The 15,399-nt window shown below is 37.0% G+C and overlaps 1 protein-coding gene across 5 annotated transcripts in view; it reads right to left on the bottom strand.

The window, feature by feature from the left end:
* MTERF1 (mitochondrial transcription termination factor 1) overlaps nt 1-15,399 on the bottom strand; it is a 57,973-nt gene that overhangs the window by 28,291 nt on the left and 14,283 nt on the right. For 4 of the 5 annotated variants that reach the window (XM_009243025.3, XM_003780651.5, XM_054560588.2 and 1 more), the window contains one exon: nt 12,607-14,482. The exons of the other annotated variant lie outside the window; for it this stretch is intronic. In XM_009243025.3, the coding sequence (XP_009241300.2) occupies nt 13,312-14,482 (1,171 nt within the window). In that variant the 3' untranslated portion in view covers nt 12,607-13,311. Of the gene's footprint in view, nt 1-12,606; nt 14,483-15,399 lie in introns of those variants that run through there. 5 annotated transcript variants of the gene reach the window in all.

Here is a 15,399-nt window from a genome sequence, read left to right as displayed (position 1 = left end):
AGGGAAATAACTAGGCAACAGTTCACTAGGTGATTGTAATGATCTGACTGATCACATTTTAGATCCACTGTTTCAAATAGTTCCTGAGCAGACTTTCAGATGTAAAGGACATATGTAAACTGAGCACAACAATTTCAGGGCTGCTTTATTAATAGAATATAGAAATCTCAGGGCTACCAAGGACCTAAAAAAAAAAAAAAAAAGTCTGTCATCTGCATGTGGTTATCAAGCATCAACATGGTCCTATTGTGCCCAAACTCAAGCAATAGAGAAGCTATTAACAGATCATGTTGTCCAAAGCTGTGCTTTCCAATACAGTAGTCACTAGCCACATGTTGTTATTTAAATTTTAATTCTAACTAATTGAGGTTTTTTTTTTCATTAAAATTCAGTTCCTCATTAACCACATTTCAAGTACTCAATAACCACATGAGGCTAATGGCTACCTACTGGATAGAACAGAGAGAAATTTTCATCACTGCAGAAAGTTCTGTTGGGCAGCACTAGTCTAAAACATAGCATTGCCACTAAGCTGTTAATCTAATTTTGCCAACCTTTATTATTAATTTATTGTTAATTATTATTGATAAACCCCTTTAGAATTTAGATTAATAATTAGGATCCAGCAGTGAATAAATGTATTATGCTAAACACTCAGTACATGTAGCATAGATATAAGCCTTATATTCAAAATTCTTATCCTTGGACATCAAAAACATGATCGACATAGGTATCCAAATAAGTACAGCAGATGGGTGCTATACAGGAAACCAAAGAGTGGTTATTCCATATACACTACATGAAACAATTTGAGGGAAGGTTTGAAGATTAAAAACACACACACACACACAAAAGCACTATATTAGAATTGGAGGTGGGGAAAAGCACAAGAAAATAGCTCAAGTCAGGGATGGAAGCAAGAAAAACAGGTTTCAGTTTAGGGAAACAGAAACAAAAATCAAAAAAAGTTTAAGGAAGGTAGTAGATGGGAAGCAGCTGGTGGAGAGCTTGCATTTCATCACAAGGGAACAGTGAAACTTCCATAGAACGCCTATTCATCTTTTCACCACAGTATCACCACAGTTGACCACTGCCTCCTTCTTGAAATACTATCCTCTCCTAGCTTCCACAACTCCATCCATTCCTAGCTTTTTTTTTCCTGCTCAACCTCCAAATGTTGGAGAACTTAAGGCTGGGTCTTAGACTCTCTTGTCTGTTCCTCCTCTAAAGCATTCTCAAAATTTTAATTATCATTTGTATGCCATTAATCCCAGAAGTTATAGTTCTACCTCAAAATTCTCCTCTAAACCCTACTCATATATCTAAATGGCTTCTTTGACATGTCTACTTGAATGTCCCACCTGCATCTTGTCCAGAAAAGGGATTCTGACAGATACCAGCAAGCATCACTTAGAAAACAATAGAGCTAACTCACAGGCAGAAGGTCTGCAGGTTGCATGGGTCTCTTGTCCTCTAGCCATCCTGTGGAGAGGCATGGTTGGGCCGGCATGCCACTGGACACACCACTGGTACATCCTCAAACAGAATGACCCTTCCTACTATTGCTGTTGGTCTTTACACAGCTGTGTGAGCAAAGAGAAACTATATTTGAGTCACCTGGTTCTCATAAAAGGTGCCAACCAGTGCTGGGAACAGCGCTGATGATACCTGAAAATCTTTTTGAGAAGGGTAATGAAGTGCAGGCCCTCACACCAGTGGAAAAAAGGCCACAGTGATGTCTCATTGCCAGACAATCCACAGGAGGCGTCAGGGTCATCTATCATCCTTCTTGTCTCTTCATACATCCCAAGTTTAACATGTCCAAAGCTATATGCTTTATTACCTGTATCCTAAACCCTTTTCCCTCCAATTTATTACATCTCCAAAGGTACTGCCACATACTTCTTGCTTAAGCTGAAAACCAAGGAGTTATCCTTAATTCCTCCCTCTCCCAAATTCCTCACATCCAATCCATCACCAAATTCTGTAAGGATGTATGGTCCAATATGGCTGACATTAGCCACATATGGCAACTGAGCGCTTGAAAGGTGGCTGGCCCAAATCGAGGTGTGCTTTAAGCATAAAATATGCATCAGATTTGAAGATGTAGTACAAAAACAGAATGTCAAATAGCTCAATAAATTTTATATTGAGTATGTGTTTGTGAAAACATTTTTATATACTGGGTTAAATTATTAAGTTAATTTCACCTATTTCCTTTTTACTTTTTTAATGTGGTTACAAGAAAAATTAAAATATACATATGGCTTGTATTCCTGGCTCAAAATAAATCTATTGGGCATTGCTGTTGTCAAGTGTATCTATCAACTTCTTCCCAAATCTACTGTCACCACCCTAATCCAAGTCACCATCATTTCTGGCCTGAACTACTGCAATGGTTTCCTTATTGATCTACATGTTTCCTTACTTGTCCCATTCCAAATGATTCTTCTCACAAGTTACTGGACTCTGTTTTAAATGTAAATTCCATTATATTTCCTATTTGCTTAACAAGTCTCAATGATTTTCTCATTGTCCTTAAAATCCAATCTTCCTTTCATGGACTTTGACGCCCTGCATGTAATATAATATGATTCCAGCCCCCCACATCCCCACTCATTTTTATGACTTCATCTAAATTCTGCTTTGCCCCACCACTTACTATTCTCCAGAAACACTGGGCATTCTTCCATTTCTAAGACATACCACACTTATACCCAGTAGGGCCTTCACACCAACCATTTCCTATGTCTGTAATGCTCTGCCTCACACATTGGCCATCTCCTTCTTATCCTTCAAGTCTCAGCTTACATTTTAGCTCCCTAAGAGGCCATTCCTGATTGGCCAGTCTGTTTCCGCCCTTCATTCTCCAACCCAGAACTGTTTCCTCGTAACACTTTTCTCAATTTATAGTTACTTATTTATTTGTATATTTAGCTGATAATTGTTCTATCATTCTCCGCTAGACTGTAAGCTCCATGATAGGAGGGACCAGGTCTGCTCAGTCTAGCAATATAGACCCAGTATTGGTCAGGAAATTATTTTAGAGGCACTGTGTAGAATATTTAGGAGTAGTGGCTGGGCGCAGTGGCTCATGCCTGTAATCCCAACACTTTGGGAGGCCAAGGCGGGTGGATCACCTGAGGTCAGGAGTTCAAGACCAGCCTGGCCAACATGGTGAAACCCCATCTCTACTAAAAATACAAAGGTTAGCTGGGTGTGGTGGCAAGCACCTGTAGTCCCAGCTACTTGGAAGGCTGAGGCAGGAGAATCACTTGAACCTGGGAGGCAGAAGTTGCAGTGAGCCAATATCACACCACTGTACTCCAGCCTGGGCAATAAAGCAAGACTCAAGACTCCATCTCAAAAAAAAAAAAAAAAAAAAAGAGGAATATTTAGGAGTAGGAATTAGGAGTGAAAAGGTTAGAGGCAAAAGAAAAGAATCCAAGAAGAGCAATTAAAGTCCACTCTGATGATCTAGCAATCCCACTACTGGCTATGTTTCCAAAGGAAATGAAATCAGTATATCAAAAAGAAGATATCATTATGTCTTCACTCTTGTGCTCATGCAGCATTATTTACAATAGCCAAGATATGGACTCAATCTAAGTGTCCATCAACAGCTGAACAGATTAAAAAAAAAAAAAATGTGGTATATATATACAAGCAACTGCTATTCAGCCTTAAAAAGAAGGAAATTCTGTCACTTGCAACCACATGGATGAATCTGGAGGACCCTATATTAAGTGAAATAAGCCAGGCATTGAAAGACAAATATATTATCTCACTTACATGTGGAATCTAAAAAATACAAACTCACAGAAGCAGAGAGTAGAATCGGGGAAGGATTGGGCAAATGTTGGCCAAAGGATACAAAATTTCAATTAGATAGGAGGAGTAAGTCCAAGAGATCCACTGTACAACATGGTGACTCTAGTTAATAATAATGTGTTATATACTTGAAAATTTCTGACCAGGCATAGTGGCTCATGCCTGTAATCCCAGCACCTTGGGAGGCCAAAGCAGTCAGATCACTGGAGCCCAGGAGTTCGAGACCAGCCTGGGCAACATGGTGAAACCCTGTCTCTACAAAAAACTACAAAGAATTAGCTGGGCATGGTGGCACATACCTGTAGTCCCAGCTACTCAGGAGGCTGAGGTGGGAGGATCACCTGAGACAGGAAGGTCGAGCCTGCAGTGAGCTGTGATCACACCACTGCACTCCAGCTAGGCAACAGGGTAAGACCCTGTCTCAAAAAAAAAAAAAAATTAATGAAAGAAAAACAAAATTGCTAAGAAAGTAGATTTTAAGTGTTCTCACTACAAAAAAAGATAAGTATGTGAGATAAGGCATATTTTAATAAGCTTGATTTGGCCATTCCACAATGTACACATATATCAAAACATGTTGTACACCATAAAAAAATACAATTTTTATTTTTGTAACTTAAAATAGTTATACCATGGAATACTATGCAGCCATAAAAAGGAACAAGATCATGTCCTTTGCAGGGACATAGATGGAGCTGGAAGCCATTATCCTCAGCGAACTGACACAGGAACAGAAAACCAAACACCACATGTTCTCACTTGTAAGTGGAAGCTGAACAATGGGAACACATGGACACAGGGAGTGGAACAACACACACTGGAGCGTGCTGCAGCAGGGGTCGGGGGAGGAAGAGCATCAGGATAAGTAGCTAATGCATGTGGGGCTTAATACCTAGGTGATGGGTTGATAGGTGCAGCAAACCACCACAGCACACATTTGCCTATGTAACAAACCTGCACATCCTATCAGTCTTTGATAACCTTTCCAGGAAGTTCCATTATGCTACATGGAAAGAAAATGGGATTCTCTGGACAAGCTCTGAGCTCTATTAATTCTATACGGTGACCTCCTGAGCCCAAAGAGGCTTCCTGGAATGCCAGTCTTTTCCCTATGGGTCTCAAATGGCACATCCCTTAACCACGGTGGACCAGGCTTGCCAAGTCTCCAATTTACATAAAGACAAGTCATAAATGATATGTGATGTGGAAGAATGCTGATCATATATTTATAAAAACAGGTTTAAAATAGTTATTACATAAGAAACCAGTGTCAAGCACAATAATGCACAGTCAGTGCTCAACAAATATGTGTTCAATAATTTAATTAATTTTAGCCAGAAAATGGGTATTTATTTTCTACACAAAACATACACGCATGGGGGGAAAAAAAAAACTAGAAAGTTATATTAAATAATGTTAACAAGTACTATCTCAGGGGTATTGGAATTATAAGTACTTTTTGTGTGTGCGCTCTTCTGTGTTTTCCAATGTTGGGTAATTACATGACTATTTTGCAATCAGGAAAAAAAATATCATTTTTATAAACAAACCAACAAACTATCAAAGCTACTACTGAGCTCTTCCATGCTCCCAACAGCATCAATGTTGGCAGTAACTCAGAATGTGGTCTTTATATAAATAGCAGTTTGACTGGGAAAGGAGAGGGTGTACTTAAGTTCTCTGAAGGTCCTAGTTGACCAAGCCATTGCCAAGGTGTCACCCTTGCTCACTGACTCTAGGGAAGAAAATAAAGGAGCACAAGGCAAAACTTACCTAAAGAAGTATTAACTTCACCCTAGGGCACAGGGAGAGGAAGAGAATGTCTCTATCTGATGACAAATCTGTTCCAGAGTCTGTTGTCAAATCTTTAGATGTCAGGTAGAATTTGAACCAGAAGTCAACTTGATTAAGGCATGATGCAGACAATAAAGACATAACATCATTTAACTGCAGAGACTTCAACCTCTTCTGTAGCCACCATAACATCTAGGGCATGTTTTGTACATATGGTGCTTTATACCGCATTTATTTTACTTTTTTCGAATTCTACCATTTTCCCTCACATATCAATCCTCAGATCTAGAACTGTTTACCAAATCATAGTTAAGTGGGCAAGGTCATTAAAGCAGCTATTAGATGCCATGGAAGACCCAAGAGCACATGCATTTGTTTGCAACTTTTTCTAAATGATGGAGAAATCAAGGATAGTTTATAATGTGCATATAACATTTAGTCTCACAACAAAATCTGATTCCCTCACTTCAGATGTCACAATTAGGATCTCTATTTAAAAAAACTCCTAAACCCCCAAAAAGATGAAAATTTAAGATCAGTTGCAATCATGTGGAGAACATACCACTTTATGTTGGCTTTTGTGTACAAATACACAACAAATACCACCACAGAAGTTGACAGGTGAAAATTAAATAAGAACAGAAGATTTGGCAGTAGTAACTGAATAAGTATAAAGACATTGCTGTATATTTTTAAGCATTAACATTGTGTAACAAACAAGAAGAGAGTGTTAAACTTAGATGAAAATGAAAAAAGCACCCCAATGTAATTTCAGAACTAAGACAATGAAAAATGAAAAAGTGGTACTTGGAAAAGAAAGAAAGAAAGAGAGAGGGAGAGGAAGGAAGGAAGGAAGGGAGAGAGAAAAGAAAAAGAATAACCATTAAAAGAAAACAGTTTCAGACATTAAACTAACAGGGAAATATATATATGCAAAAGTATCTGTTTATTTTCTTACAGCTTAAGGCTGACAGAACCTACAGAAAAAATGGAACAGTGCCAACCTCTTTTGGCATTTAAAGGACGCTTTATTTAGTTTGGATTATCAGCCAGATTTAGAGCTAATTGGCTTTAGAAAACTGTACAGCAAAACCTCTATCTACAGTTCCCCCTACAGTTCATGAAGTTCTACACACAAGTAAACATAGATTAAGACCTAATTTTAATCTTTTTAATCAGTTATATATAATTTATATATTTAATTATGTTTTTATCACAAAGTTAAACTTTAATTCTGTGAATAATTTATCACATTCAGCTAAAACAGTAAGCTACAGCCAGCTGTATTGTACTTATATGAATTGCAAACATAAAGCTTCATTCAGGAGAAGGGCTTCTGAAGTAGCTGTGCAGGTCAGAGAGAGAAATTCAAACATACAGAGTGGGATAATGCTGATCTAACTGCACTAATTTTGTCACAGACACTTTAGTTGATATTTAGGGTATAACATGACAATCAGTTCTCCCTAACTGCAGGAAAGCAAAAAAAAAGAGTGCCTCTAACTTGGGTGGTTGCAGCCTACTTTCCTTAGAAAAGGAGGCTATATGTAGCTGTGTGAGAGCATAAATCCAATCCATTAACTAATTAAATAAACCAGTGCTCAACAGGGCATGGGACTTCATAAGAGCCTTTGTTTTCTTGTGACAAAAAGGTCAAAATCTAGTTGTTGTTGTTTTTCTTCTTCTTTAAGAGATGGTGGCTTCCTATGTTGCCCAGGCTGGACTCAAACTCCTGGGCCCAAGGAATCCTCTCATCTCAGGCTCCCGAGTAGCTAGGAATACAGACACGAGCCACCATGTCTAGCTGGAAGTTAGACTTTATCTGCATTCCTGGAATAGTAAAAGCAAAGCACGGGTCAGGTGCTTTCGGTAAATTCTAGCCCATAGGTCCCAGTCAAGTTCCAGGAAGCCCCCTATAAAAAAGATTCTGATATTAGTACCAGTGTTCAATTCATGTCATGTCCTGACTTAAGTATAGGTCATTAAGTGTAAGGCCAAGGCAGGGGCTTGAGTGGTTTGGAGCTCATGACTGTTCCACTTGGAATTTATCCTGGTGTATGAATAAGAATCTATCAATATTTTTTTTCAGGTGGCTCCCAGGTCTCCCAACACTTTTACTGAAAAGATAGTTTAATTATTTATATCAATATAGAAACATAAAGTAAAATATATTTGTTTAGTAGACTTGAAGAGAGCCTAGAAACACACTCAGAGACATGGAAACAGCATCAGATGAAGATGGCATTTCAAATCAGAGTTGAATGGATTTTTCAGCTTTGCTGAGGTATAACTGAAGTGTACTAAACTGCATATATTTAAAACATATAATTTGATACATTTTGACTCACAAAACCATCACCACAATCAAGATGATGAATATATACATCACTCCCAAAAGTTTCCCTGTAGTCTTTTGCAGTCCTTTCTTCATGGCCTTCTTCATCCACCCACTCCATCTCAGTAACCAATGATCTGCTTTCTGTCACCACAAATTAGTGAGCACTATCTAGAATTTTATGTAAATTGAATAATAAAGATTTTACTCTTTCGCTTCTTTCATTCAGCATATTTTGAGATTTGCTCATGTAGTTGCATGTATATTTCATTATTTCATATTGGTGAGTAATATTCCACTGCCTGAATATATCACAATGTACTTTTCAATTCCATGTTGTTCCAATGTCCATTGGGTTACTTCCAGTTTTTGGTTACTCCAAGTAAAGCTGTTTGAACAAGTACAATTATATGAATAGACATAAAGCATGGCAATGTTAATTTCAATGTAGAATTCAAACCAAAATGTATTAACTACAATAAGAGAGAGCTTTATATTGCTGTCTACCAAAAAGATACAGGTCAAAAGCTTTCATATAAGCCTTTACAACAACTTTCCATTGTTGTAAAAGATCTATCCTGAACAAAACACCAGGCCCAGATAATTTCAAAGTTCTGCCAAACTTTAAAGAAATGATCGTTTCCACAGTTTTCAAAGTTCTAAAACATAGAGAAAAAATAGTAAGCTTCCAAATTATCTTGAGGCTAGCACAGCCCTGATCCAAAAACCTGACAAAGTGGCAACCTCCTTCCCTTATTTAAAAAAAAAAAAAAAAATCTATGCACCAAAACTTTCATAATAAAAGGCAGGAAGGATCTGTAGACCAATCTCCCTTATGAATACTAATGAAAATTTAAGTAAACTATTAGTAAATTGAATAGGGCATAGGTTTTCAGTAAAAACAAAAAGTGATAATGCAGAAATCCACTGATGTCATTCATTAAAGGATTAAGAGATTACTTTTAAAGGATTTTTTTTCAAAAACCATCTTTCATCCCTGATTTAAATAAATAAACCTCTTTGTGAACTAAGAATAAAAGGATATCTCTTCAACCTCATGATAAATAGGTTAGCTGAGACTTTGTTTCTTTGTATTGTTCAAAGACTTTTACAATGATTATTACCACAGAATAAATTCATTTCCAAGGTAAACTTTTAAAAGAAAGAAAATTATGGTGGGCAGAATTTGAAGGTACCTTGAGAGCTGGTGAAAGTGGCATTGGGATATTCAAAATGGAAATGAAAGAATTAGCATATCATCATACTAAAATTGTTCATAATTAACATAAAGCAATTCATGTACAAAAGTTCATTAATCTTCACACAATATTTCTATTAAGGACAAATAAATCCCAAATACTGATCAGAAAAATAGTGAAACTGAGACAGAAAATGCAATTCCATCAGTGTATCTTCTATTTCTTCCCAAAATCTAATAATAATACAGTCCTGCTATTCTACCTCGCTTGTGCCAAACTTTCCCTGAACCGTATAACAATGGACTATTACCAAAGTTTGCGGCGAGGGTTCTGCCATCAACAGTTCTCTACTGGATCTCCACTAGATGGTAGCAACTAAGGAGGCATTACAGACTAACAAGGAAGGAGCCAGTAGTCAGGGTTTTGTTTTGTTTTTTTACAGGAAAGCTATATTGTTGGATCTTTAGCCATAGACCATGTACCTACCCAGCCTTAGAAATTATTTAAGGGGAGAAATTACTAGTTTAATAACCCAATAAACCCATCTATAAATATTCGCTTTCTAAATTCCTTCCTGCTAAGTTCATCTGGAAGAAACTCATTTTTTTCTTTTTAATCTGTGATATTATCCAAATTCTTGCAGTTATTTGAAAGTGCTCAAATTTATGGCAATAATTTAGAATGGTTTCCATTAAAAAATGAAGTTTTACAGATCCATCTGACATTTGGAGAATGGCAAAATGCAGCACTCTTAATATTTATATTTTCTAGACCAAAATTTTAAGTTATAAAATATACCAACGATTAAAACATGGTGGTATGCATTAACACTATGGAATACTGAAATAATCTAGGTAGGATTTTCAAAAAATTGCTAATGTACTAAAATTTACTCACTCTGACCAACGGTGACAAATTATGGTTTATCCAAAGAACAGAATTTCATGCAGCCATTAAAAAATCATGTTATAGGTGAATACTTGATTCTGTAATTAGTTACTAAAGAATACTTAGTATGTTCAGGATCTATTACACTAAAAAAATTATAAAACAGTTTGGTTTCAAATATATATGCCACTCATCTACTCACATTACATGCATGTATGGATATTTCTACCAACAAAAACAATAGGAAGAGTCACCAAAATGTTAATGATCTCTGAGAGATAAGATTATAGTTATTTTCTTTTGGGGGGTTTATTTTCTATCTTTTCCCATCATAAACATGGATTTTTTCACTCATGACAAAATATTACTGAAGATTTCTATAATTTATTTTTTGAGACAGGGTCTCACCCTTGCCCATGCTGGAGTTCAGTGGCACAGTTGTAGCTCACCACAATCTCAAACTTCTGAGCTCAAGCGATCCTTCCACCTCAGCCTCTGAATAGCTAGGACTAGAGGTGCGCACCACTATGGCCGGCCTTTTTTTTTTTCTTTCTTTTCTACTAGCAATGATGTCTTGCTAGTATTACCCAGGCTGGTCTCGAACTCCTGGGCTCAAGCAATCCTCCCACCTCAGCCTCCCAAATTGCTGGGATTACAGGCGTGAGCTGGGATTACATACCTGACCAATATTTCTATAATTCCTTTTTTAAAAAAAAAGAATTGACTCTCCCTTGATCAGACTCAAACCTTAAAGTATGGCATGTTAATTTTGCCTGACAGGCATTATCTGTTTGTTTCTCCAAAGTTTTCCCTCCCCCATCCCCTACTGCCCAATGATCAAGTGCTGTACTGTACTTCAGTGCAACCCACATTCTCTGGCCACTTGCAACTATCGTTGCTATACCACTTCTCATCAGCCCAGCTACAATCCTATGATCTGCTGATGTCAATAAACTATTATCTCTTCTACCCACCTCCTTCAAGTCCCTCATGAGCTTGTTAGATTCCAAAGCAATACCTCAGAAAACACTCGCGTACAATTCAGAAGACTTAAGAAATCAATACTTTAAGCCATAACAGTAAAATGTATTCCCAATAATACTACTGTACCCAAACAATGAATATTACTTGCCAATAAAAATGAAATACTAATATGTGCTACATGGATGAACCTTGAAAATATGCTAAGTGAAAGAAGCCAGTCACAAAAGACCATACTGTATGATTCCATTTATATGAAATGCTCAGAATAAACAAATTTATAGACACAGAAAACAGATTCATTTTTGCTTAGGGCTGGGGGAACAAATGGAGGGAAATAATGGGGATTCACTAACAGGTACAAGGTTTCTGTTAGGACTGCAAACATATTCTAAAACTAGATTGTGGTAATGGTTGCTGCTATGGTTTGACTATCCGTCAAACTATGCCATGCTTGCCATCAAATAGTTAACCAAATTATAAGAGTATTGTTGAATATATTAAATTCATGTTGAAATTTAATCCCCAATGTGGCAGTATTGAGAGGTGGGGCCTTTAAGAGGTGACTAGATCATAAGGGCTATGTCATCAGAAATTGATTAATCTATTAATGGATTAATGGATTAATGAGTTAATAGGCTACCATGGGAGTGGACTGGTGGCTTTGTAAGAGGAAAAGAGACCTAAGTGCATTAGCACTCGCCATGTGATACACTGTGCTGCCTCAGGACTCTGTTCAGAGTCCCCACCAGCAAGAAGGCTCTCACCAGATGTGGCCCCTCAACCTAGGATTTCTCAGCTTCCATAACTGTAAGAAATTCATTTTCTTTATAAATTTTCCAATAAATTATAAATGTATTATAAGCAATGGAAAATAAAGTTGCACAACTCTCTATATATAAATTGAACTGTGTCAGACTTTAAATAGGTAAATTGAATATGTGAATTATGTATAAAGCTGCTTTTTAAAATACTATCTTTTTATTATAGCTATCACTGATTGCATCATTACTATGTGCAAGAAACCTTAGAGGTGCATTTTCATTTGATTCCTACCAACTCTGGAAGGTCAATTTCTGGTGTTACAGATGAGAAAAACAGGTTTAGTAAATTTAAAACATTAACACAAGTTACTCAGGAATGGTGCCCAGATACATCACTCTAAAGGTCTTGCTTTCTAAACTATGCCATTCTTGCCATCAAATAGTTAACCAAATTATAAGAGTATTGTTGAATATATAAATGGCCTTAGAAAAGCAGATATATTGTTTTTATCAATAGTAGGAATAAGGTTTTTTGAGGCATCACTGATAGCAAATGAGGTTTAAAAGGTTGAGCACCATTATGTTATTTAATTCAAAAACCACATCTAGAAAACAAATGCCTCTGGAAAATAATTAAAATTAAGGTCATATAATTTGTCTCACGTCTTTCAGTTTATGTCAGAGCTAGATTGTACCTTGAAAATACCGACATTATCTGTCATTTTTTAAGTCGATGCCTCTGAAAATTACTCTTTAATATTAGCTGAAATGCCAACAAAATGCACAGAAAAGATTACCATTTTCTTAAACTATATTAGGCAAACATATTCCTTTATTTAGATTTTATTATTCACATTTATTTTATGTACACATTTAAGACTTTATAAACACTAACATTAGTGATTCCAGAAGGGTAGGTAGATTTTTTAAATATAATTACTCTTATAAAAGGAAGAAATACAGACTTAATACTAAAGGACTGTATTTTGTGACTTCATCTATAATGCAACTAATCATCTACTTAGTTGCTATGTTAATCTATTTGCTTCTTCAGCAAATTATCACTGACTCAGTGGTTTAAAACAACACAAATTTACCATCTTATGGTTCTGTGGGTCAGAAGTTTGACATTGATCTCACTGGGCTAAAAAGGTGCCAGCAAGGCTGCATTCCCTTCTGGGGACTCTAAGGGAGAATCTGTTTCCTTGCCTTTTCCATTTTTTTTTTACAGGCCCCCTTCATTCCTTGGCTTAAGGTGTCTTCCTCCTTCAAAGCCACCTTTTAACTTCCTTCAAAAGTAGTCGTCTTTCTTATACAGGATCACTCTGACCTCCTCTTTTGCCTCTCTCTTCAACTTTTAAAGATCCCTACAATTATATTAGGCCCTCCCAAGTAATTCAGGATAATCTCCCCATCTCAAGGTCCTTAATAACATTTTAAATTAATCACTTCTGCAAAATTCTTTTGCAATGTGGCATAACATATTCACAGTTCCTGAGAATTAAAAACATTGGCATCCTTAGGCCAATCTGCTTAACTTTTTCAATTTAGCTTCATATCTTTTTTTACTCCAAGATAGAAGAGTGATGTTTAAAGTACTCAAGTTACAGCCAGCATTTACCAATTCTTTGATTCGACTTTTTAAAGTACTTATGCTTGAATCCAGAACCCGAGGATTTTCAATTATTTGTGAAATCCTAATGTTTTCTTCCATGAGGCAGTCTATTTTATCATTAAACTTTTTCTCTGCCAAGAAGATCACATCTGGATAGCTTAAGACAAACTTCTGTACCTCTTCTTCAGTACAACCAAGAGAAAACAGCTTCTCTTTGATGTTTGTGTAGCTTCTTCTGGCATAGTCGTTGGAAAGGTCTAGGATTTCAGCTCCTGGACCACATATCAGAATCAGCAGTTCCTCACTGTTCAAACTGAAAGTTGACTGTAAGAATTCAATGTTAGCTTTCACCCGCTTGGTGCTCTGAATTAAGATAAAAGGGTTTTTAAAAATTATCTTCCTGACAAAATCTGTGGGATCATTGTGACCCAATGACAAACCGGCTGCCTGCAAAAATTCAACCATCTGTTTATTCAGATCAAGACTATTGGAGAAGGTACGAGGGGCACTGGTCAACAATCGACAAAGGCATTTACGGGTCAATCCAACTGAGTAGAGGAACTTTATATTATTCTCTAAGTTTAGGTTGTTATTGGACCGAAAAAAGGATTCAGGAGAACGTTCCAAAATATTTACAATTTCAAGGTCTGATGTCACAATCTTTCTCCACAGATCCCACCGTTTTGAAAGATTCTCGGGAGTACGTGTTATTGCTCGTGGATATCTTGATATGATGCTAGCAATCACTTCTTTGCTAGCTCCTTTGGAAAGAAGGAACATCTTCAGGTCCTGCTCATTGGTAATCATCCTATGAAAAACTCCAGGCTGTCGTTTCCTTGCCATGTCAATATCTACTCCCATAGTAAGTAAGTTTTTCAGTAGATCCTCATTTTTCAAAGGCTCACTGTCTGCATTATGACACTTCACACCAAAAAGCCTAAATGAAACTGATTTGAAGATGATTTCTGCTGAAAATCGGGTCATCCAACATCTTGAACCAAAGAGAAAGTTATTTCTCATATGCCAGAGGTTTCCTGGTGCCATAATGGTTAGGTAGTTCAAACCTTTTGAAATGCTGTGTAAAACAACACATAAAATATTACACAAATGCATGTGTTAAACAACTAAATGACCATATTACGATCCTATGAGCATCATGGTCATTTCTATGAGAATATACCTTCAGCTCCAGCTCTCCAGAACTGTGTTAATAATTCAGCCACTGCTGAATTATTAAATAAATAGTAAAACTACAATTTATATTTGTCTCAGCCTTTGAAAAATTCTTCCTACGTTTTATAATATAAACAATATGATTGTACTGTAAGACATGTATAATCAATAAACAAATGTACATATATCACTGTCTCTCCCTAGCTCACTGCTTCTGTTATCTGTAAGCACAGGGCTGCTTCCATTGTTAACCTGAAGAACAGCAGGATGGGGCACCATTAGTGCCCCAGAATTGTTCTTGCTTTTTCCTTGCTCTTTTTGTTTACCCTTGCCTGCCTTGGCTACCTAAAATCAGTTGACCCTCTCCATCTCTGCTTTGTCCTCCTGATTTCCAAACTTTTTTTTTTTTTGACACAGGGTCTCACTCTTTCACCCAGGCTTGGAGTGCAGCAACACAATCATGGCTCATTGCAGCCTCACCTCCCTGGGCTCAGGTGATGCTTCCACCTCAACCTCCCAAGTAGTTGCGACCACAGGAATGCCCCACACGCCCAGCTGATTTTTTATTTTTATTTTTTGTAGAGACAGCGTTTCACTATGTCACCTAGACTGGTCTCAAACTCCTGGGCTCAAGTGATCTGCCTGCCTTGGCCTTCCAAAGTGCTGGGATTACAGGTGTGAGCCACCATGCCAGGCGTGGCTTATTTCTTATAATGACACTTTCATTTCTGCCTTATATTTCAATTTTCCAGGTCTTTGACCTTGCCCTGCCCATAGATACTAGATTTCTTTGCCTCTGGCCTCCTGGTTTTCAAACTC

The sequence above is a fragment of the Pongo abelii genome, chromosome 6, assembly GCF_028885655.2.
Source record: "Pongo abelii isolate AG06213 chromosome 6, NHGRI_mPonAbe1-v2.0_pri, whole genome shotgun sequence".
In the NCBI taxonomy this organism is placed as follows: domain Eukaryota; kingdom Metazoa; phylum Chordata; class Mammalia; order Primates; family Hominidae; genus Pongo; species Pongo abelii.
The sequence above is the reverse complement of the archived record's forward strand: the minus strand, read 5'-3'. Positions and strand labels throughout refer to the sequence as shown.